At 47.3% G+C, this 24,787-nt stretch overlaps 1 protein-coding gene across 2 annotated transcripts in view; it reads left to right on the forward strand.

Annotated features, from left to right (window-relative positions):
* The first annotated feature begins 856 nt into the window (after positions 1 to 856).
* Positions 857 to 24,787, forward strand: part of LOC128329935 (sulfotransferase 1B1-like) — a 34,969-nt gene continuing 11,038 nt past the window's right edge. Inside the window, exons 1-4 of one of the 2 annotated variants that reach the window (XM_053261879.1) lie at positions 857 to 950; positions 7,632 to 7,779; positions 17,555 to 17,683; positions 20,536 to 20,633. In XM_053261879.1, the coding sequence (XP_053117854.1) occupies positions 7,632 to 7,779; positions 17,555 to 17,683; positions 20,536 to 20,633 (375 nt within the window). In that variant the 5' untranslated portion in view covers positions 857 to 950. Of the gene's footprint in view, positions 951 to 1,246; positions 1,432 to 7,631; positions 7,780 to 17,554; positions 17,684 to 20,535; positions 20,634 to 24,787 lie in introns of those variants that run through there. The other variant, XM_053261878.1, reaches the window with a different exon arrangement.

Here is a 24,787-nt window from a genome sequence, read left to right on the forward strand (position 1 = left end):
ATAATATATACCCCATTTTAAATAGGGAAATTTTTTAAAAAAGAAAAAATAGTGGTTTAAAACTATGCAGAGCTGATGCAAGGGAATGACCTGACAGTCACAACCTGGCGGATCCTACACGCTGCCACACAGAACTTGGCGGTATTATACACGAAGGCCAGGTCTTCATCTGAAACCAGCAACCAGGTACAGACATGCTTTGGGCGGCCAGGGTACTTGTGAAGTAGTGGAAATATAAGCTTGGCCCTGTAAAAGAGGCAAAAGAGATTACATGTTCTGTGGTCTCTAACTCCCCAGAAAAAAATGGGGCCTGATCTTTGTGCGTGTGATAGGAGCTTTCATGTGCAGAAATTAGTAGTAAAGTGCCGTCGAGTCGGTGTTAACTCCTGGTACCTACAGAGCCCTGTGGTTGTCTTTGGCAGAGTACAGGAGGGGTTTACCATTGCCATCTCCCCCACAGTATGAGATGAAGCCTTTCAGCATCTTCCTATATCGCTGCTGCCCAATATAGGTGTTTCCCATAGTCTGGGAAACTTACCAGCAGGGATTCAAACCGGCAACCTCTGGCTTGCTAATCAAGTTATTTCCCCATAGGTAATGCTTCTGGAGAGAATCTATCTGTGTGGTTGCTAAGAGTCAACACTGACTTGATAGCATTTAATCAATCAATCATTGCTTTATCACACCATGGAGTAAACAACAATAGCTAATTTGTCACATCAAGCTGCTGCTGTTGGAAAAATTAGTTACCCTACTATTTGTGAATCCAGCAAATATTCAGGGATTGTCTGCTTTTTCTGACCCTGCACCTGTGCCTTGATTTGCCACCTGACACGCATAGATTAAGTCACTGCCTGAAGCTTTTACCACCACCGTATAAAGCTTAATCTGTTAACCTTTTGTATATCAGGCTGTCAAGCAGGGCCAGCAGGAAAAGGTGGCAACCCAATGTGAGTACTGTTTGTCAGAAAAGGTAGATCAGGGAGCAGGAAATGTGCAAGAAAATACTGAATAGTTTTCTTTTTTAAGATCCAGGAGAAAGGAAGATAAGATCTTTTAAAAATTCTAGGCAGAAAGATCAAAAACCAAGAGCAGATTTTTTAAAAAGGCATAGTTCAGCTAACGTCCCCTCTGTCCTTTGAACTCTGTTCAAGTTTTTTTTAAACAAATCTTTTTCATTCAAAGTAATTAGTCTCATAACATTCTTTGCTCACTGGCTTTCAGCCCAGCTCTCATTCCCCAGCTCCTCCCATGCAGTTCATGCAACTGGGACCTTTGGTTGGCTTGGCTGTTTTCCCGTGGCTTTCTTATTTTCTTCCGTTTGCGAAGAAAGTCTCCTCACAATCCCCTCCCTGTTTATATCCCTGTAGAAATCATGCTGCCTTGTTACTAGTCTTTTTTCACCACTAAGGCAATATTAGCAGAGGAAGGGTAAGTCTTTGCTTCTCCTTTTATCAGTGGAGACGATAATGTTGCTTTTAGAAAACTGTTGTTTGTTCTTAGCAAGGTTTGGCTAGGCCTGCAGGCTTTTGTGTGGCCTTGTTGAGGCTGGTGCGTGGGATATAATGATGACCTTCATCACCCGCGGAGTGGGTGAAGCTTGAATTTGGGGTGGGAGTTGCTTCTTGTTAAATATCGTGACATGGGAAGTTTGAAAAGGAAACTGAACAGTTGTGAAAGCAAAGAGGAAAGGAGTGCCTATGTTTGCAAACTTAGTAGGATATCTTTGTGCTCCAGTTTAATGGAAGATACGTGAAATATTTCTCAAATGAGACTAAGGCCTATGTTCTCAACCCATGGGTCATAGAAAGCTGCGAAAGTCTGCAATTTTGGAAGTGTTGTGCTTCTGCTGGAAGACAAAATGTGGGGAGAAGCTCTCTTAAGTCAGTTTTGATAATACAGTGGTGGCCAATTTCACATAAACCCTGCTCTTGGGAGCAGTCTGTTTGTAAGCAGTGCACGCCAGAGGTAGGATATGTAATTGCAACTCATCACGGTTCTGATCAAACCAGGCGCTTTCTTATTCCGAGATCCGAGCAGGAATTCTGCAAGTAGCAACCATGGGAGGCAACTCTGTTCCTTCAGGTCGGTTCTCAGAACACCCAGGCAAGGCCCTATTGCCAGGCAAGAAAGTTGAGGTAAAAGGGAAGCGGAAGATGGTAGCACTCCTGCTAAAATAACCTCGTTCTTCTAGTTCTACAGATTCTTATATGTAGCGATGGGACATGTACTCCTGCATGTGAGAACCCTCACACCAAACAGGTGGTTGGCTTATCTCTGAAAATACAGTTGGTTTAGAGCTGGGGCAGAAGTTCAGAACATGAAATGACTGAGCTAAGAATAGAACAGCATTCCCTAGACTTTGAAAAAATGTTTTTAAAATCACAGTATATTTTATTTTCTTCCTTATAATTTTGCGGCTGGTGTCATCTCTGCACAGTGAAATGTTAGAGTGAGTGACACTGTACTCTCTTTCGAAATGAAAAAGAGCCCTGGTTTTTCTAAGGACTTTCAAAAATAAGTAGTATACACTAAAGGTGGCTGAAACAGCAAAATCTGAAAATAGTTACATTGAATAGGAGGACATACTTTATGTCACTTTTGAGAAGAGCCTAAAATTCTGTCATTCATTTAGAGCACCCTCCTAAAAAGTATGTATAAATTTGTTATAAAGTTTGCATGCAACATTTCCTTAGGCAAAAATCCAAAGTGGCTCAGGGATGGGTAGACTTCAGGACTGTGGGATCCATTTTTTTTTAAAAATTACATTTATATCCCACTCTTCCTCCACGGAGCCCAGAGCGGTGTACTACATACTTGAGTTTCTCCTCACAACAACCCTGTGAAGTAGGTTAGGCTGAGAGAGAAGTGACTGGCCCAGAGTCACGCAGCTAGTATCATGGCTGAAAGTGGATTTGAACTCGGGTCTCTCCAGTCCTAGTCCAGCACTCTAACCACTACACCACACTTACAACCCTGAGGTCCACCGAACAGACTCAGGTGCAACATAGTGGTTGCGGAGAGGGCATATGTTTATAGTTAGGGAACAGGTGATTTGTTTTCAGTACCAGAACTGAGCTCACTGTCTTTTATTTTTTTAAAAAATGCTCCTGACTTTCCTCCAGGAATTCTTTGTTTCAGCAGCCTAATTTGGGTAGGGGTGAGAGTTGTTTTTTGTTGTAAAGTTCAGTGTGCCGTCGAGTCGGTGTCAACTCCTGGCGACCACAGAGCTCTGTGGTTGTCTTTGTAGAATACAGGAGGGGTGTACCATTGCCATCTCCCATGCAGTATGAGATGACGCCTTTCAGCATCTTCCTATATTGCTGCTGCCCGATGTAGGTGTTTTGAACCGGCAACCTCTGGCTTGCTAGTCAAGTCATTTCCTCACTGCGCCATTAGGTGGCAGCTACGGTTAAACAATTGAGTGTCACACACTGCTGCAGTCATCCAGAGATCTATCGAGAGATTTCAGTCTTCTTCTGCTGACCCCGGCTTTATCACAGTATCAATAAAACAAATACAGTCCCCCATATAAATAATATTTCATTTTTAAAAATTAAATCCAAAAACATCCTGGATCAAACTGCATGGAGAGTAAGATTCAGAAACAGACAAAATATGGTACAATTACAAACACATGCTTGTCCCTCAAGTGAATAAGACACGAACATTGAGGCATAGCAGGGTTGTGGGCCCTGGGGCAAGTAGTGAAGATGGGTGCCTCCCCCATCCTGCTTTCCTCTGTCCCTCCTTGTCTTAGCAGAACTGTAAGGACATGGTGAAAAACAAAATATTCTGGGTGCACTTAAGAATCATTTGCCCTTTTGCTCCTATGCATATAAGAAAGATCACATACTCCTTTCACAGCAGACTTGCAAGCACACATTCCCTTGACTGAAAAGAATTTTAAATATATGTGCATACAACAATCACCTCATATGTTCATACAACATAAACAACTCTTCTGTCTTATTTGTCATCACACACCCATCTTCCTCCTCTACCATCACCAGCGTGGTGTAGTGGTTAGAGTGCTGGACTAGGACCGGGGAGACCCGAGTTCAAATCCCCATTCAGCCATGAAACTAGCTGGGTGACTCTGGGCCAGTCACTTCTCTCTCAGCCTAACCTACTTCACAGGGTTGTTGTGAAAGAGAAACTCAAGTCTGTATGTAGTACACCGCTCCGGGCTCCTTGGAGCAAGAGTGGGATATAAATGTAAAAATAATAATAATAATAATAACCATAGCCCAGTCAAAGCTGATTGATATTCTTTCTTCATTAGTAAAAGATGGAATCTTACTTTTAAAAAACATTGTTTTTATTATGAGTATTGCAGTTGTTCAGTGCTCTTTGAGGTTGGCAAAAGGAATCTATATATTTAATCCTCCTGGGTGCGCCTTTAGAATGTGTGTCCCGGCGCCCAGCTGATTGGTTGGGTGACGGAGGTGCCTGAGAGGCTGAGGTGGCGGAAGCTCACGTGCGGCTGGAGGCTGTTGAGCTGCTTCCAGGGGAAATGGCTGCGGCAGCCCCAGCCACAGTGAGGCGGTGGCCTGCGCGCCCACGGGGTCAGGAGGCGGCTGGGCCGCCTGGAAGAGGAGGTGGCGGCAGGAGAAACCGTCAGCAGAGTGGGGGAGAGAAGCGGAAGACAGGGAGAAGGGGCTGAAGTGGGGAGAGCAGACGCTATGCACCCGGTCAGCTAGTTGCATCTAATTCAAAAGAGGTCAACGCTCAAACTTATTTTGGGCTCTGGTGGTGATTTGCATGAGACAGGAGGGATCTAGTGGTGCTCTTTGGCCCTGGACCATTGCGGAGAACTCTTAGGCAACTTTGCCATAGTTACATTATGTTGCCGGAGGGTGTGAGAAGTATTCAGAGTTGGAAGGACCAGTACTAGGAGCCAGTTTGGGCTCAGCTTCTTGCTGCTGGGTACTCAGTTGTGGAGCAGTTTGGGGAAATGGGCGGCGGGTCCAAAGCTGGGTCCAACCTCTTTATGGACAATTTGGAGCAACAATCCATTTTGATTTTGTGCCCCTTATAGGGCATACAGAAGATTTCTAGATGACATTACTGGAATAGTTAATAGCTGGACCAAAGCTATTCTGAAGTGCCTGCCTGCACTGACCAGCCCTCCACTTCTGACTTAGCACTAAGTCCACTGTGTGAGGCGGGTAGACTGGGCCACTGCCTCAGACAGCAGTAGACCAGTTCTCTGAGACAGGCCAATGCACTAAGTCCGGAGTGGAGGCCTGGTCTACCTTCCAACCCCAATCAGAAGACCAGCTTGTCCCAGAAAAACGGGTCTCAAAATGGCGCTCGAAATGTTTGAGTGTTTCAGGGTTGAGTAGTTGAAACAGCTGGCTTAGGCTGCTGTTTTGACGAATTGATTCCAGGATTTTGTGACTTGTTTTGAGCTCGAATAGCAAAATCCGTTTCGTGCACATCCTTACTAGTGGGGAACTTGTGCAGTGCTTAAGAAATCTGAACAATACAGTTGTCCCTTGCTAACCGCTAGGGTTCTGTTCGCGGAAACCCTTGCGGTTGGCAAATTTGCAGTAGACGAGGCATTAAAGTCAATGGGGAAAGAGAGGTTAGGGGAATCATGACTGCGAAGCGGCCGAAAACAAGGTTAAAAATTGAGAGAATAGCCCCCAGACCCCCAGTAATGTTCCCCACCCCCCAAAATTACGCCACCAATTTTTTAAAAAATAAATAAATCACCAGACTGGATACTCAGTTTGCGGTTGGCGAGGGCAATCACAATTTCTAGTTGTGGACACTCAAATCTGTAATTGGGAAAACTGTGGTTGACGAGGGACAACTGTACAGGGACGTGACAGTGCAGACAGGCACCTCAGAATAGCTTTGGACCCAGTGAACACAGGCGGTGAAGCTGGGCAAGGAGAGGTGGAAAGAGAGAGAAGGATGGATAGTTTTTAGTTGATGCTTTGCACTACTGGAAGGAGGCATGCTGTCATATTATTATTATTTCTTGTTTACACAGACAGGTGTTATTGACTGGTTTGTTTTATCCAGACATCGAGTCCTTCCCAAGGACCTGGGATGGCTGAATTTTATTGTCAGTTGTTATAGATATCGTTGCAGAATATAGGCTGTTCCCAGTAAAGCTGCTTTTTGTAATTGGCTGATGGTGATTTCTGTATTATTATTATTATTATTATTATTATTATTATTATTATTATAACTTTTATACCGCCCTTCCAAAAGGCTCAGGGCTTACATTAAAACACCATTAAAATCAATTAATAATTAAAACAAAAATTATAAAGCATAAAAATAATTAACGATTAAAAACATCGTAAAACAACAATTAAATAATCAGAAGAATTTAAAAACCAGTTTTAAAAAGCTGAGAAAGCCTGGTTGAAGAGATGTGTTTCCAGGTGTTTTTTGAAAGATGCCAGAGATGGGGAGGATCGTATCTCGGCAGGGAGCGCATTCCACAATCTTGGGGCAGCAGCTGAGAAGGCCCGTCTCTGTGTAGCCACCAAACGAGTTGGCGGCAACTGGAGACGGACCTCCTCAAGTGACCTCAATGGGCGGTGGGGCTCATAGCGGAGAAGACGCTCTCTTAAGTACCCAGGGCCCATATTGTTCCCCTACCTCCGGCACTGTAAGGGCTTGGACTCCTACTGCAATGGCAATCTTAATTCAGAAAGAGAGCTTGAATTCAGAACAGCCCTGCTGGATCAGGCCCAAGGCCCATCTAGTCCAGCATCCTGTTTCACACAGTGGCCCACCAGATGCCGCTGGAAGCCACAGGCAGGAGTTGAGGGCATGCTCTCTCTCCTGCTGTTACTCCCCTGCAACTGGTACTCAGAGGCATCCTGCCTTTGAGGCTGGAGGTGGCTATAGCTCTCCAGATAGTAGCTGATGATAGACCTCTCCTCTAACTTCAATTGAAGTTAGATAATCAGCCTTCCATTTTACAGTTTCAGCCTTTTGGAGAAACTGTGAGGGAGACTGTGAGGGTATCCTGTTTGATCCCGTCTGATAAAAACTAGGGGTCAGTAAACCCTTTCCAGGTTATGAAAAAGTGGTGGCAGCAGTTTGTCAGTCAGGGCCTGCCCAGAAGGATCTGGGGGGTCTGAGCAACCCAAAAGACATTCTCAGTTGCCTTAATTTTTCAACTCTAGGCAGTGCTCGCTGCTGTAGAGTTACTAGGTTGTTTATAAAAGCTTGTTGTTTTGAGGCTGTCTAGCCTTTAAAGAAATATGAAGGAGATTGATGAAAAGAATGGCTTTAAAAATTAACTTTAAAAATGCAATGGCTTTAAAAATTAACATTGATAGAAGGAGACCTGGAGACACATTGAGAGGCAATCCTATAAAGACCCCTTGCCTCCCTGTTACAATCATCCAGTCAAAGAGTAAAGGAACTAAAATAAGAATTCTTCCATATATTTCTAGTATGGTGGTACATTCTTATATGGACTTGATTTTTAAACAAAGTATTCTGGAGGGCAAAAGAATAGACACTCCCCAGTTGCACATTTGTGAAAATGGGTTTTCCATCTTATTCAACAAACTTTGAGAATGTAATGGATATCCTTACAGATTGTATTCTTATCTTCTTTCATTTTGATTGCGTTGCCTGGAATTTCCCTGAAGATGGCCCCCCCAGATTCTTACCTTCGACAGGACTGGCAGATGATCCGTGGTGTTCCCATGGTCTGTGCATTTTCCTTTGATTGGGACAGGATAGACAAGTTCCAGAGTCGACCTGATGATATTGTGATATCTACATACCCCAAATCTGGTGAGTTCTCATTTTCAGGAAGATGGTTGGCTCAAATTGTGTTGATGTCCAAGGTGGAACATCCAAATGGCACCTATCCAAAGGGATATCCAAAATGGATATTCAAAACCTATCCAAAATGGCACCAAAGGGAAAATATACTTTTTTTAAAAAAAATTAATTAAATAATTGGCAATTTGCTCTCCTTTAATCATGCCACATATCTGATGTCTGAAGTGTCCCATCTCACTTTGTCTGGGCCTTTCCCAGATGGCGGGCTTAACCACTGAATTATTAGGGTAAATTAGAGTGAATTATAAGGTAATATATTAGCCACATATAAGCACAATAAAAGAAAACTTGAGGTTGTTCATGTAAGGCTGCTTTAATAGGGTTCTTGTAGGTTTCTTCCAAATTTTTTCCATGCACCATTCAAGTCCATGTAGGTTCCAGTGTGGTACACTGGTACTACTCCCAGTGGTACTTTATGGTGAACATAAGAAGCCCTTTCTTACAGTCTCACTTTTTTTCTTTTTACATTTGCTTGATGACCTTGCGGAACATTGTTCTATGCACCTGCACCTGCACAAGATCACTAAGCAAATGTTTTTTAAAAAGAAAAAAGCAAGGCTTTAAGAAAAGCCTTCTTATGTTCACTACTGGGAATCAGAGTCAGAAGGCTATTCAAAAAGAAAAAGAGAGAGATAAATTTTATTAAAAGAGGAAAACAAAATGCACCATGTGTGTGCATAGACCAGTGTTCCGCAAGCTCACCAAGCAAATGCTTAAAAAAAGAAAAAAGTTAGGCTTTAAGAAAAGGCGCTCTATCAGCATGGCCCCTCCATACATCTCAGAAGAAGCACTGGTGTATATTGGATATATTGAAGTATCCCCAAAATCCGCTGTAAAAAGTGGAACTTTTTAGTGCAAGCCGCAAAGATAATGCGGGCTGAGCTCCAATGCACAGGGGGAAACTCAAATCGTGTATGGAGTGCTTCCCGATATTTCAACAGACTTCAGCGTAAATCCACCCAATGTGCGAACGCACACTTGCCCTTCTTGTGGTGAAGCAAAGTAAAATTGCTGTCTGGTAACAGCCCTGATGGTAGGACTGCGCTTTACCATGTTGTGGTGCTGACAGTGCCAGGAAGAGGAGAAGGTGTCTTGTCAAGTTGAACTACTTTGCTTGTAGATTCGGATAACGATTATCGACCTTCATAGTGCCATTTTGAGCTTTTCCAGCATTCCTAGGAATTGAGCCTACATTCTACCTGCTGCATATGCCTCAAAGACACTTGAGGAACAATGTACCCGGAACAATCCATTTCCTCCTATCTGCCCCTCATAAATCATTATCCCTATTTTGGCTTTTGCAGTGATTTGTGGGATGCCTTTCAAAAAATCTTACTGTTTTTCCTCAAGTTTCAGCCCCTTCTTCTATAAGTCAAGTTCCTGAGCGGGAGGAGGCAGATGCATCTTGACTGTAAAATGCATGCATGTTAATGCAACAGCAAGTACCAGTGCATTTCTTCCCTTCCATTGCTCCTCCCATATCTTCTCTCCCTATTCAGACATTACATTGTATTTGTGTACAGCTGACTGTACATATGCATACATGTCTGTGTGGATGACTGTTCATGTGTTAATTTAAAAAGAACCTGGATACAGGACCTCTCAAATGCGATGTACTACTGCATTTCTGTTAAACATAACTTCTTCTTATTATTATTATTTTATTTTATTTTATTTTGATTTCTATACTATTATTATTATTAATTTGATTTCTAATATGTAAATACTTGATAGTCTTTCCTCGCGGTATACAGATATATATGATCATACATTGTACACAGTTTGCATGTGCATTGAATATGATAGGGCTATAGTAAATGTTCAGTAGTGGCCCAAGACATTTTGGTGGCTAAAGCAGAGCTCCAAAACATGCTTGTCTATCTCCCCAATACACACTTGTCCTCTGTCCCTGCTTGGTTGGGACTGGGAGACTGCTAGGCCCAAAGGGTGGCTGTGGGAGGGGCAACAGTGGCTACACAGCACACTATTGTTGCTCCTACCACACCCTCTTTGTTCTTCTTTATCTGGCTGGGTGGCAGGCACAAGTGAGCACTGCTGTGATCAGATGCAAAGAACTGAGCTCTTGCAATTGTTTAGCAGCAGCAGCAGCCATGAAGAGCCCTGCTAGCAGGTGAATGGCTGCACCCACTCCTCATGTGCTCAGTTCTGAAAAGAGAAGGAAGAGGAAGTGGCGGCAGGGCAAGGAAAAAAGTGCTGCCCATGGAGTTGGGCTGGAGCGACTTGTCCTCTGTGATAGGCATGTGCACGAACCTCGGTTCGTGCCCCCGTTCAAATATGAACTGGTTCATGTTGCTGCAGTGCGAGGGTGGGTGGGTGGGGGGTAGTGAGTGGCATCTTTAAAAGTGAGTACAACACGTCCTACCTGCCTGATTGCTGCTCCATACAGCTTCCTGCTGTGGTGGTGCTCCCCCCAGAAGCCCACAGACCGCTGCGGCATGTACATGGCCTCTGCACATGCATGGACGCCATTTGTGTAGTCAGCAACACCATGGTGACCATGCAAATGGCATCTGTACATGCACGGATGGGGAGAACACTGCCGCAGCAGAAAGCTGCACAGAGCAGCGATCATGTAGGTAGGACCTGCTGTACTCACTTTTAAAGGTGCCCTCCCTGGGTCACACTCGAACTACTGAACCGCTTTGGTGCCAACACGAACAGGTCTGTATTTGACTCAGGGCACGAAGTACGGTTCGTGCACATGCCTACTCTGTGGTGCTACCAGCAGGAGCTAGCAAGGAGCTGGTCTTGTGGTAGCAATCATGAATGGTCTCCTTGGCTAAGCAGGATCTGCCCTGGTTTGCATTTGAATGGGAGACTACATGTGTGAGCTCTGTAGGATTTTCCCTTAGGGAATGGGAATGGGAAGAGCACCTCTATGCAGAAGGTTCCAAATTCTCTCTCTGGCATCTATAAGATAAGGCGCTGAGAGACTTCTGCCTGCAACCTTGGAGAAGCCGCTGCCAGTCTGTGTGGACAATACTGAGCTAGATGGACCAATGGTCTGGCTCACTATAAGGCAGCTTCCTATGTTCCTAAGTGAGAGGGAGGCCTCCAAATCCACTGTTCCCACAAACCTGCCACCCGAAGCAGCTTCCTTCAGCTTGCTGCATGGTTAGGCTGTCTCTGTAAAAGCTTCTCAAAGTGTTTGAGTTGCAGTTCTATAATCAGCACCATTCTGAAATATTCGTAAATTAAGGAAGTTATTACAGCCTGTTTACTATCACACTATTTCAGGGCCCCGAGACAGGTTATTGCAGATGTATTAAAATAGCATGCAGAAAGCAGAAGAAAAGTGTGAAAGAGACTCTAGTAGAGATAATTGGTATGAGAACAGACATTGCAGATACATAATTCCCTATTTCTGTCTGTGTAATGCTTGAGGGTTGGCTGCTGGGTGTTACATGATCGATAAAGGCTTGCATCGTGTAAAATCATGTGTGATTCTCATCCACTTAGCAGAGATGGAGCTTTGTGGGCATCTGGGTAAGAGAGTTCCAAAGCTGCAGTGCCAACCCTGAGAAAGCGCTACTCCAAGCAGCACAGTTTTTCCAGGTTATGGGGAGGGCATCCGTTTACTGATGGGTTGTCAGCCTCTGCATGCTCCAAGACAGGGCCAATCAAAAAACAACACGATTGTCAGTCTCTCTGCTCTGCCCCCTGTAGACCCAGTTCTGGTCCTGTCTTCGCTCCAGGACAGTCGAGCTTCTCTGGACCTCTTCTTCTTTACTTCTTTCTCTGTGTGCAAGGGGGGAAAGGAGTTGTTAGTCGCTAATCGTTGTCCTCGTTGTGGTCTTGTGAGTTATTACCTGGTGATTCTGTGTGCTCACCAGCTAGTGTTTCTGTACTACTCCCTCTTCCCTTCCCCCCCCCGCCCTTCTTCTTAGCGAAATTGACTGCCATTTAGAGTGCTTGAGAATGGAAATTTCCCAGACCGGTGACATGCTTAGAGGCTCCCTTTCGGAGGGACCTCTATCAGATACCCCAAGACTTGCCCCAATAACTTCTTTGGAAGTTGGGGAGGGAGGAATCACGGTCGCCGGAGCACTCTCAAATCCCGTTGTGGGAGAGAGTCAAACAGCTCCTACGGAGAAAAACGTAGAGGACCCGATCGCACTGCCGAAAAAAGGCAAAGTGCTAGAGAAGTCCAAGCACCTGAAAGGGGCTGGCGGAGTTAAATTGAAAAAGAAAAAGAAGGCAAAAAAGGCATCCTTGGAAAAAGCGCCTCTCAGCGAACGTCTTCAGTTGAGAGCTGTGCGGGACCAACAACGGGGAAAAACGTTAACCACCCTTCCCGCCGAAATTGTGCCCGCCATTTTAAAGGGCTCCGATCGGCCCGCGGCTGCTAAAAAAGGCGGTTTGGACCTGTCGGCGACTGCTGCTCACCCGGGAACGGTGCTCTCGCCCGATCCGCTTCAGGAGGGCTCACTTATAATGAGTAAGGTTACCGGGGCCGTTCCGGAATTCGTGGCGGGCGATCAAAGAGTTCTGACAGGAATGGAAGCGCTTTCAGGGAGAGAGGTGTCCTGGCTCAGCGAATTCATTCAAAAACAATGTATGGCTATTGTTTCGCCACTTTTAGCACAGTCAGGACAATCTGGACAGGTCAGGGCATCTCAGACTATGGGCTCAGTACAGGCTACACCAGGGACTTCCTCACAAGTGGGAGCTGCTGTGCAGGAACGGTGCTCTAGTAGAGGCCGGAGACCGTCATTCTCCTCATCCCCAGGGTCCAGCCCCATAAGAAACTCGATCCCCCTGTGAGAAAGGGTCTGGATGGCCAGCAAGCGGAGGAGGAGACGTTTTCACGGGGGGCACGATATCTCTTCATCTGAAGAGCAGTATGGTCCTCATGCAACCTATCCACATACCAAACGGGTGTGATTGGCATTGGAAGGGGAGACTAATCCACAGGGCCCCCCAGCTTCTGCCACTCCATGCACATCAGGGCAGATGCCCCGTGATGTCAGAAGCGATAATGTGGTGACAACAGATCTGGTCCCCTCTCATACCCCTCAGACCTTAGTTAATTCACGGGACTCGGGTTCAGATTCCGAGGACTCTGAGAAAGAGGAGGGGGAACTCTCTGACGAACAGACACTGGCGGATAAACCAACTACCACCAGACTGTTTTCGGTGGCCGAGTTTGAAATTCTGTTAGCAAAAGCATAGAGAGCTATTAAAGATGTTTCAAGGGATTCTGGGTCAGAACCAGTACCTGATGTAGACCAAGAGGTTTTCTCATCTACTTCTACCTCTCCGGCTACGGTTCCTTTTCCTCCACTGTTTAAGGAGGTTATGTTAGCAGAATGGGGGGTCCGGGTAGCCTCAAAACCGGCGTTGCATTTTCCAAAAAAGTTATATAATTTGCCTTCTGAAATTATGTCTTTACTAGCAACTCCTATTGTGGATGCCCCCGTGGCGCAACTGGTGACTGGTGCCTTGGTCAACAAGGAAGGCGAGGAGTTTCTCAGATCGCCCGAGGAAAAGAAAACGGACCATCTTCTTAAAAAATGTCATGAGGCATCAGCAACAGTCATTAGAGCTGCGGCCACCAATTCTGTGTTTGCCAGAGCGACCATTCTCTGGACAAAAGAATTGGCAAAATTGGTTCCACCGGAAAACACTAGGCTCAGGCAGGGGTTGAACAAAGTAGCCAGGGCCTCCGCCTTGATGGCGGACTCTAGCCTGGACTGTCTGCAACACGCCTCCCGCTCCATGGCGGCTGCAGTAGCGGTCAGACGAGGGCTTTGGCTCAGACATTGGAGGGTTGATTCACGATCTAAGTCGGCCCTGGCTTCCACCCCGTTCCGAGGCGCAAAGCTATTTGGCGAAGCCCTCGAGCCAGTGCTCGTAGAGACACACGACAAGAAAAAGGCTATGCCTGTGGGACGGGGGGACAGAAGGTCTAATAGAGCTGCTGCCTTTCAAAGTTCCTTTCGCCCCTTCAGGTCGTTCAACAGGACAGGATCGTCAGGATCGCGAGATGGTTTCAGAGACAGAGAGTTCAGGGGATTCCAATACAGACAACAATGGAGACAGCCTTGGAATTCCAAGCCCAGAGGAACCGGTAGAAAGTCAGGGTCCTTCGGTTCTCAACAAGATCAACGGAACCGTAAGCAATGACTCCTGTCGGGTCGGTGGCAGGCTATGAGCTTTTGCCGATTTATGGGGGGAAATTACCTCAGATCGTTGGGTTTTGGAAACTGTTTCACAAGGTTACCGCATAGATTTATTAACCACTCCCCCAAACTTCTTTTTCAAGACACCAACGTCAAGGACCCAGCGAAGTGCAAATTAATGAGCGAGGCGATACAACACCTCTTAGACATACAGGCCATAGAAACTATTCCGGTGTCCCCAGAGCCCGAAGGTATATTCTCTCTGTTGTTCCTTGTCCCGAAGAAGGACGACACATGGAGGGCCGTGCTCGATTTGAAGCGCTTAAATCGGTATGTGAAGAAAAGGTCTTTCCGGATGGAATCCTTCAGAACTATCAGGGCGGCGATCCTTCCAGGAGACTGGCTGGCATCGCTCGACTTATCAGAGGCCTATCTACACATACCGATTCACCCGTCATCCAGACGCTTCCTCAGGTTTGCTTACGGAAAACAGTTTTTTCAGTACCGAGCCCTCCCTTTCGGCCTATCGTCGGCTTCGCGAGTATTTACGAAGATACTGGTGGCAGTCATTGCCCACCTCCGGGTCCGGGGAATACACGCCTACCCGTACCTGGACGATGTTTTAGTCAGAGCAGATTCAGAGATGAGGGCAAAGAGAGATGTACGATGGACTGTAGAATCTCTAGAGTCACACGGCTTCATTATCAATCAAAGCAAAAGCCATTTACGACCGTCCCAGCAATTAATTCACCTGGGGGTTCTGTTTGACACCAAGGATGCGTTGGTCAGTCTGCCCTCAGAAAGGAGATTCAAGATCTGTCGGGCTCTTCACCCTTTATTAGCAAGGTCCAAGGTCCCACTCATGCAGCTGGCTCGGATTCTGGGACTCATGATATCCTGCATCGACTGCGTACCATGGGCACGCTGGCGATCCAGACCACTCCAATGGCTCCTCCTGCCTTTTCAGGAGGCCATTATGGAAAAGAAAAACATTTGGGTGCCACTGCCGGACAAGGTCAAGAAATCCTTCCTCTGGTGGACCTCCCCTGCACTGATGGGGGGTCTTCCACTGGATGTCCAGGACAGGGTCATAGTAACCACGGACGCGAGCCTTTCCGGGTGGGGAGCACACTGCCTCCAGGTTCAAGCTCAAGGCTCTTGGTCTCAACAGGACCTAAGACACAATATCAATTGGTTAGAGCTGAAGGCCGTTTGCTTGGCATTGGAACAGTTTCAGAATCTCCTGGAGGGGCACCATGTTCTCGTCCGAACAGACAATATTACCACCAAGGCCCATATAAATCGCCAAGGCGGGACGAGATCTCAATCATTGATGCGGGAGACAAACCGACTGTTTACATGGGCAGTGGCCCACATCCAGTCGATAATGGCCGAACATCTGGCGGGCCTCCTGAATTACCAAGCGGATTGGCTGAGCCGGCAAACTCTGGATCCAGCGGAGTGGGGCCTCCACCCAGAAGTCTTCGGGCAATTGACTCAGCGTTGGGGACTACCAAAGATGGACATGTTCGCCTCACCCCAGAACGCCAAGCTTCCGAGGTTCTGCTCCAGGTTCCACTGTCATCAGGCGGAACAGGTGGACGCGCTGGTCGTAAAGTGGCCTCAAGGCCTCTTGTACATGTTTCCTCCGATGGCAATTCTGGGGGCGGCCGTCAGGAAGATAATCTTCGAGAAGGCGGATGTCATTCTCATAGCTCCCTACTGGCCAAGGAGGCCTTGGTTCTCGGATCTAATGTCTCTATCGATCCAGGATCCATGGCCTCTTCCATCGAGAAACGATCTGTTAATTCAGGGGCCGGGCCTTCATCCGGAACTGGAATGGCTCCACCGCCACGCTTGGAGGTTGAGCGCTCGGCGCTAAGGGCCAAAGGCTATTCCCCTAAGGTCCAAAATACTATTTTGGCGGCCAGGCGACCTTCGACCAATAGGATATACCAGGCCACATGGTCGGCATTCTGCTCTTGGTCAGCTTCAGCTGGGGTGAACCCGTTGTCTGCCGGGGTTCCGGCGATACTTGCCTTCCTACAAGTGGGAGCTGATAGGGGTCTTTCTCCAAGTACCTTAAAGCGCCAGACCTCAGCCCTCGCTTCGGTCCTTTCCATCTCGACTCCTGATTCCTTACGGCTTCATCCTGACATCCGCCGCTTCTTAAAAGGGGCGACGAATATTTCCCCGCCCCCGGTTCATAGATTTCCCACTTGGAACCTGAATAAAGTTCTCAATGCCTTGACTAAGACGCCCTTTGAACCTCTGCGACAGGTTTCCTTGCGGTTACTTTCTTTCAAGGTGTCATTTCTGATAGCCATCACGTCAGCCCGGCGTGTATCCGAGTTGGTGGCACTCTCGGTCAGAGATGAGCTCTGTATCTTTCAAGAACAGTCAGTGGTACTAAAGTTAGATCCTACCTTTCTGCCGAAGCTTAACACAGTGTTCCACAGGAGTCAGGAGATAGTTTTGCCTTCCTTTTGCCCTAAGCCTCGTCACCAGAAGGAAAAAGCATGGCATACATTAGACGTGCGGAGGGCTCTCCGCATTTATATAAAAAGGACTAAATCGTTTAGAAAGTCAGATTCCTTATTTGTTTCGTTCCTCCCGTCCACTTTAGGTTCCAGGGTATCCAAAGATACACTAGCTCGGTGGTTAAGGGCCACGATTACCTTGGCTTATGAGACTTTGCAATTAGAGGCCCCTTCGAAAATTTATGCGCACTCCACTAGGAGTGCCTCTACTTCGGCGGCCTTCTCGGCCAGAGTTTCTTTGGAGGACATATGCAAGGCGGCCACTTGGGCGTCTTCGACTCCTTTTGTCAAGCATTATAAAATACCTTCCTTTTTTGAACCACAAGCGGCAGTGGCTCGTACGGTTTTACAGCAAGTAGTATGAGTCAAACATCTGCTTCCCACCCTAGTTGTTGGCTTGGGTATGTCCCATCAGTAAACGGATGCCCTCCCCATAACCTGGAAAAAGAAACATTGGTAGACTTACCCTGAAGGGTTCTTTTTCAGGTATGGGGAGGGCATCCGGCCCGCCCACGCGGATGCAGAGGTGGGGAACAGCTTGGGGCGGTGGAACAACTCCTAGGGTGCTAGCGGACGCTATCCCTTTTACCTTTTTCTCTGCAATTTCACTACTCCTCTAGACTTTCCTGTTATTTCATTGAGGTCCAGTTGTTACAGTACAGTTTTTGCATTACATTGCCGTTATTGTTGTTTTCAACATGTTAACAAGTGTTGATCAATCGCTCTCTTTCAAATCTCCCTACGCTTTGCAAGACCAGAACTGGGTCTACAGGGGGCAGAGCAGAGAGACTGACAATCGTGTTGTTTTTTGATTGGCCCTGTCTTGGAGCATGCAGAGGCTGACAACCCATCAGTAAACGGATGCCCTCCCCATACCTGAAAAAGAACCCTTCAGGGTAAGTCTACCAATGTTTCTTTCTGCATTTTCCAGAGATGGCACCTGGAGCAAGGGCCATTTTAGGAGATGGGAGAAGATGTGCCTGCGGGTATGCTAGGTCCAGTTGGACTTCTGGCAAATCTAACTGTGCTTCTTCTTTCCAGGTACCACCTGGGTGAGTGAAATTGTGGACATGATTCTGCATGACGGTGACCCTGACAAATGCAAACGTGATGCAATTTTCAATAAAGTGCCTATGCTGGAATTTGCTGCCCCAGGACGGATGCCACCAGGTAAGCTTTGGAACTGCTTACTAAGTAATCTTAAAACATGCATTTCAGAGATCTAGAGTGATTCCCTGAAGATTAATGGGGTGGAGGGACATGCAGATTCATCTGACAGATCACATTTTTCTGTCTTTCCAGTTGATCCTTGGCAATACAATCTCTCTGTGCGTTTCTTCTCTGTGAAGGAATGGAAGCCCCAATGCAAAGCTTCCTTCTTAAATACAGTTTGACTATTTTGTGCATTTAAGTCAGAAGCTCCTTTCAGAGTGATACTGTCTCTGCAGACATCCTAGCACTGTATTCACTAACAATTGCTCAAGAAGGGTATCCACTGAACTGGGCTCAGGTCAAAGCAATCCTGTCCCTGCTCCTTTGCAATCTGATCATCGTTATACGCACCTTTAGGGCAACTTAAAGCCAGTGTGGTGTAGTGTGGAGCCAGCGTGGTGTAGTGGCTAGAGTGCTGGACTAGGACTGGGGAGACCCGAGTTCAAATCCCCATTCAGCCATGAAACTAGCTGGGTGACCCTGGGCCAGTCACTTCTCTCTCAGCCTAACCTACTTCACAGGGTTGTTGTGAGGCGAAACCTAAGTATGTAGTACACCGCTCCGGGCTCCTTGGAGGAAGAGTGGGATATAAATGTAAAATAAATAAACTTGTTAAAGAAACTAATAGTGGAATCATAGATGGAACCCAGTCAGAACCTTAGTACAGACTTATAAATAGCCACTTGCCTGGTTACCTGGGTGGGTAAAAATTGTCTCCATGGAGACTATGTAAGGAATCTTTGCCTATTGTGATTCCTTTTCCCAACGTACTATATGTATGCAAGTCCAGATTTCTGTGGACTGGTAACTTTTGTGAACTTTGGACCAAACTAGATGTGACACCAGAAATAAGTGAAGTGTCTCCTGATGGTTTTGATTATATTATATAAACAATAATGCGTCTTCCCATGTTTCGAGCTCTGAACTCTTTCTTTCTGTGAATTTCAGTTTCTCTAAACTGAACGCATTGATACCTACCTTGTAAGCTGGTTGGATATATTTATTTTATTTTCATGAGCTTTGTAAATATCAATTTAATGCTACCAAATAATGAAAGTAGGATAAATCCGCCGATATAGTGGTGATGAAATATGCATAATGACAAAACTGCAACAGCACTCCTTAGAAGACCTTCTTTATTGCGCATATATGAGAGAAATTAATCCAAAAGGTTTCTATAAAAGCAAACATGTCAACATTGTCATCAGTATTCAATGTTTCACTGTTTGAACAGACATTCTTATATAGTAAGCTCTTCCAGTCAGACACCTGAAGTTAATAATAGCATGAGAAGTGGAGTGGTGGGGGGTGGTGGAAGATAACAGAGCTTTCCCAACTTGGCATTGACAAGGAGAAAGTGAGTGGAAAGAAGCAAGTTTAGCATGACACCATTTAATGGCCAATATATTTCAAAATTTATCTTGGTTCCTCCTTAGGATGACTTTCCCCATGAAAGAACATGCAGTCCATCATGTTTCTTTCAGTTCTTAAATAAGATATTTTAAAACAACCATGTGTTGACTCTCCAACTACTTTTAAAGTAAAGGTGAAGTGTGCCGTCGAGTCAGTGTCGACTCCTGGTGACCACAGAGCCCTGTCGTTGTCTTTGGTAGAATACAGGAGGGGTTTACCATTGTCATCTCCCGCACAGTAGAAGATGATGCCTTTCAGCATCTTCCTGTATCGCTGCTGCCTGATATAGATGTTTCCCATAGTCTGGGAAACATACCAGCAGGGATTTGAACCAGCAACCTCGGGTTTCCTAGTCAAAGGAAGGTACTGTGAATTTTCCTGCCAAGGCAGGAAAGGAAGGAGGCAGATGATGTTTTGTCCTTTCAGTTATACCCCAATAGTCAGTACTGGCTTGATGCGATTTGCTGCTGGACGCAAATGCCAACCCCACCCATCCCATGTTAGTGCTTCCCCCTGGGCCAGAGCTCACACACTCCCCCCTTTCCTTGTTTCTCTTGTGTGCTGGTCTACAACTATAACAGTAAACTTAGTTACTTTCCCTTCTCCCTTGCCACTTCACCTCCCTCCTCAAGTAGGGGTGATGCCTCTCTTGCCATTGCACCCCCTGCCTTTCCAATGTGCGTCATCACGGAGCATGGAGCTTGCATCCAGCAAGCGCCATTGCAGCAGCAGTGGGGGCAGCTCCTTCACCAAGTGGCCTCTCATTGCCACCTGCTGCGATGCTGTGCAAGCACCAGTGCACTCTCTCTTTCCAGCACCAACTCATTTGGTGCTGGAGAGGTGGGGGAAGAGAAGAGTCCATGGACCTTTGGTGCTTGCTTGCACAGCATCTCAGCAGGCAGTAAGAAGAGGCCAGTCAGCAGCCTGCTGCTGCTGCTGCTGGATGGACATTCCATGTTGCCTTGCCACCATGCAAGCAGTGGCAGGTTTGCAAGGAAGGCCACTGAAGGCAAAACTGCTAAGGGGGACTAGAAAAGCCTATAGGCAAGGGTGGCAGCGGCCTCAGTCAGGTGAGTGGTGCCTGGGAAGGGGCAGAGTGCATGCCACCCTATAGCATGCTCACCACCAGAGGCTGTTGCCTCATGGGGGAACTGCTCCTGCCAATAGTGGTTTTTTTGGTAGAGTTCTTGAGGTTGTTCGTTTTCCATGAAACCATACAATAACGGGTTTGGCCTTCCATCATAGCCTCTCTGATGTGTTTCAAAGAGCCCTGCAGTTTTCGGTCCAGAATTAGGTGGACACATACAGTCTGCCATTCTTTAGGTTACCAGCATTGTATGCTGACAATGATTTAACTGTCCATATGCCTTACTTATTAACACCATTTTGATCACCAGGCACTGAACAACTAGCTCAGATGCCATCTCCTCGAGTGGTGAAGACCCACCTCCCAATCAACCTTCTCCCGAAATCCTTCTGGGAAAATGGCTGCAAGGTAATTATCCCAGGGACTTAATCCCATAAGACTCGAGCTCACAACTAATTGTGCTGGAGAATCACTTTCACAAGGGAGAAGTATCAGGTTATATCATCCAATACCCCCAACACCCCAAAGTAGCCTACTGCCAAGTTCCATTGCCACAGATACCCCATATATGCATCATTTTTTGCTTCCTTTCCATAAGGAAAGTAAGCTTATGAGATCATCCAACATTCTGTGTGTGTCCCTGTCTATTTGTCTCCTACGCACACACAACACACACACACACACCCACACCCACCCATCAGTTTCTCAATGCCTGGACCAATATGAACCAAATTGGGTACAACTATAGGGACACCTCAAGAGTGTAGTTTGTGATGATGTCATCCACCCCAATTCAAGATGGCGGATGCGTGAACGTTTAAGGCTGAAGTGGGCTAACTTGTGAAGATGGTAATTGTCAATTAAGACTATAGTGAAAGAAAATTAGGCAGATTAGTTCTTACTAGAACATCTCATTCCATTCTGCAGCTGGCAGTTCAGAGACCAGGTGGCATCACTTAGGGCAGGGCTGTACAACTTAGGCCCTCCAGATATTAATAGACTAAAACTCCCAAAATCTCCAGCCACAATGGCCAAGAGTCAGGGATGATGGTATTTGTAGTTCAACAACAGTCTGAGGGCTGAAGTTGTGCAGTCCTGACTTAGGGGATCAGATCTGACCTGTCTACTGATCCCTCCATTAGACTGACATGTGAAGGTGCTGGCATGTCTGATATAAATGACTTCTGGCCACATTCTCCTTTTTTGTTGTCACCTGATGATATTCTCCAGGAAGGAAGTATGGTAGGCTTGCTCTTTCTCGGCTGGTGTAGGAGGTCACCCAAGCTTGGGGATTACATCCCCCCACATGCTCCAAAAGGCAGGAAGTAGTCATACTTGAAGATCCTTAACCCAGTGCATGTGGGCGGATCTCCTCAGTTCTACTTCCTGCCTTTGCTCCAGAAGGCTCGCATTACAGCTCGCTGGCTCTGGCCTTGTTTACTAGGCCTCTTCTTTTCTTCTGCTTATATTCCTATTATTTTTGACTATTTCCAATCTATTCTTCACCTGGTATTCTACTACTATTAGTTTTCTCTAGTTACTAAAGAAAAAATGTCCGTTCTGTTATTCGTTACCTCTCCTCACCTCTTGCCGACCCTTTGGCCGATGTCCGCTAAGAAGACCTTCGGACTCCTGGCCGTTAGGGAGAGATCCGGCCGTCAGCGCCTGTTCCCGCCAAAAACTTGGGACTGTGCAAATCCTGTAAGGAAAATGGCGGATGTATCAGATGACTTTGCTGGCGCCAGTAGGCCACAGCGGTCCTCTCTGTCGCCAGATACTGGTGAGGAGACTGGGTGCAATTCATGCCACCAGCAATCCACCGTAGCAGGACACAAGTGGCGGCACCAGAAGCGGAGGCGTCCCGACAAGGAGGCCCCGTTGGTGGAGAGCTTTCGCCCGGCAGTGTGGGCAAGGTAAGCCTGCGAGATTTGGCCTCCCCCCCCAACTCCTTTTTCCAGCAGTTGGGCGTGCAGGAGGAGGACTGCCTCAGCAAGTACTGGGGCCGCGCCGAAAGGAACGTCAGCAGGAGTGGCCGCCCCAGAGCCCGTCGGAATCAGACAGGCAGGACGTGGCAGGCAGTGCTGGGCCTGTGGACAGGGCGTTGGAGCACCCAGAAGTCCATGAACAGCTCCCCCCGGTGAGATCGGGACTTGCTCAGGGGGGTGAGGAGGTGGGTGCATATGCCCCCTATGTGGCCCCTCCCTCAGGGCCTACTCCTACAGGGAATGTGGGGGTTCCCCCTGATGCTGCCACTGTAAAGGGCTGGATTCAGAAGGCTGTTCAGGTCTCACTGGCAGCGGCGCTTAAAGTGCGGAAGCCTGCAAGGCATTGCAAGGCAGGCTGTGATCCATGTGTCATCCTCAGACTCTCAGGAGGAGACGGTGCCCGCTAAGCAGCCCAGGGTGGCTATACGCCAGGACTCTGTGCCCAGGGGTAGGGGGAGGTCTTCAGACGAGTCAGGAGAGGACTCCCCAGATTTATTGTGACCCAGGGGCAGTGGGTCGGAGACATTGCTGGGCAACCCAGACAAGGGGCCCTCCTCCTCGGAAGAGGGGGAGATTATTGAGGACTCTGCAGCAAACTTACACAGTCAGAGGCTCTCTCTTATGGAGGAATTTCAGCCACTAATTAACCAGGCTATTGCTGCGCTTGATCTGAAGCCAGTTACAGAGGAACAGGTCTCTCCTGTGTCCAAGGGCTCCTTGGTGCTGCCTAAGGCTAAGGTACTGCAGATTAAATCAGTGATACCTGAGGGCTTTACTAATACCATCAAGGAGGAATGGGCGGCTATTGAGACTCCCAAAGCGTATGTTGGCATTGGCTAGCAAATTGTACAACTTTGAGGAGGAGACTCTGGACTTGCTGAAGGTGCCACTTACGGATGCTCACTTCGGGGCCCTACTTAGTAGCATAGTGGTACCCAAGGATGGGGACTCCTCTTTTAAGCAGCCAGGAGACAGAAAAGCAGAATCTGCACTGCGCTGGGCCCACGAGGCTTCAGCAATGGCCATCAGATCTGACACCACTAGGTCCTGGGTGTCTAGAGCATCGGTCTTGTGGTTCGACAAGTTGCCCAATGACCCTCCTGCTGATCAATCTAAGATGCGGCGTAAGCTACTTCATCTGCAGAGGGCGGCCGCCTTTTCAGCGGATGCTACTCTGGACAGTGTTTAATTCTCGGCATGTGCGGTCAGTGCAGGTGTCCTGGCAAGACGCAACATATGGCTGAAATATTGGAAAGTTGATAATACGTCTAGGGCTAATTTAGCTGCTGTTCCCTATGCTGGGGGGAAGCTAATTGGGGATGAGGCCCTGAAAGAGGTCCTCATTGAAACTAAGGATAAGCGCAGGGCTCTGCCATCAGCCCCTAGGAAGGAGGACAAGAGTTTTAATCGTAGACCGACGCAAACCTTCAGGGCATTTAGACCTCCGTTTTGTCAGAGGGAGCCTTTTAGGCCTTTTCGATCGCAGTGGAACAGATCCAGAGGCCAAGGCAGGCAAGGGTTCAATCAGCAGAACCGTCAGTCTTTCGGAAACCAGCAGCAGGGCCCCAAGCAGCAGTCCTGACTCCCACTCAGACAAAGTGGGGGCCCGCCATTTGGCCCGTTTGGAAAGAATCCATCAACGACAGGTGGGTTCTTTCCATTATCCTACATGGGTACAAAGTGGAGCTGGCCAGCCCCCCAGGAAACAGATTCCTCCTTACCCCTAGATCCAGGAAACCGGAAAAGCACAAGGGGTTGTCCATGGCCATTCAGTATCTGGTGGCTATAGGGGCCATAGAGAGGGTCCCACCCTTCAGAGAGGCAAGGGCATCTATTCTGTGACTTTTACAGTGCAAAAAAAAAAAAAAAAAGGACGGATCGGCCAGGGCAGTTCTCAACCTACGCCCAGTCAACCGCTTTGTAATAAAAAGGAGGTTCAGGATGGAAACCCTTTGTACTATCTCAGAGGTACCATCTCAGATGGGGGACTACATGGCTTCAATAGATCTCCAGGAGGCCTATTTACACATCCCCATTCATCCACTCAATCGATATATACTCCGCTTCTGCTACATGGGGAGGCATTATCAGTACAGAGCCCTTCCTTTCGGTCTCTCATCAGCCCCCCGGGTTTTTACGAAGGTTCTAGTCCACTAGTGGCCACTTCATGCACCGAGGGGGTCTACCTATATTGTTACCTTGACAACTTGCTCAAGAAGGGGCAGTTTGGTCGGCTCTGTCTAGAACAATGTCTGTGTTATGTGCCCATGGGTTTCTGATAAATGTGGGCAAGAGTCACCTGATGCCCACACAGAGCCTTCGTCATCTGGGCATGATAATGGGCCACTCAGTAGGCAAACTGTTTCTGCCACAGGATCGGATGGAGGTCTTATCGTCACTGGCTCATGTGATTGCTTCGAGACCGTGGGCCAGCCTTCTCAATCTAGCAAGGTTGTTGGGTCTCATGGTGGCGGCTATGGACTCGGTGCCGTGGGCGAGGTTTCATCTACGCCAGTTACAGTGGGCTTTCCTCCCTTACCAGCACAGGATTGCTCTCTAGCGTGACAAGCACATTCC

Source organism: Hemicordylus capensis, chromosome 6 (assembly GCF_027244095.1).
Source record: "Hemicordylus capensis ecotype Gifberg chromosome 6, rHemCap1.1.pri, whole genome shotgun sequence".
In the NCBI taxonomy this organism is placed as follows: Eukaryota; Metazoa; Chordata; class Lepidosauria; order Squamata; family Cordylidae; genus Hemicordylus; species Hemicordylus capensis.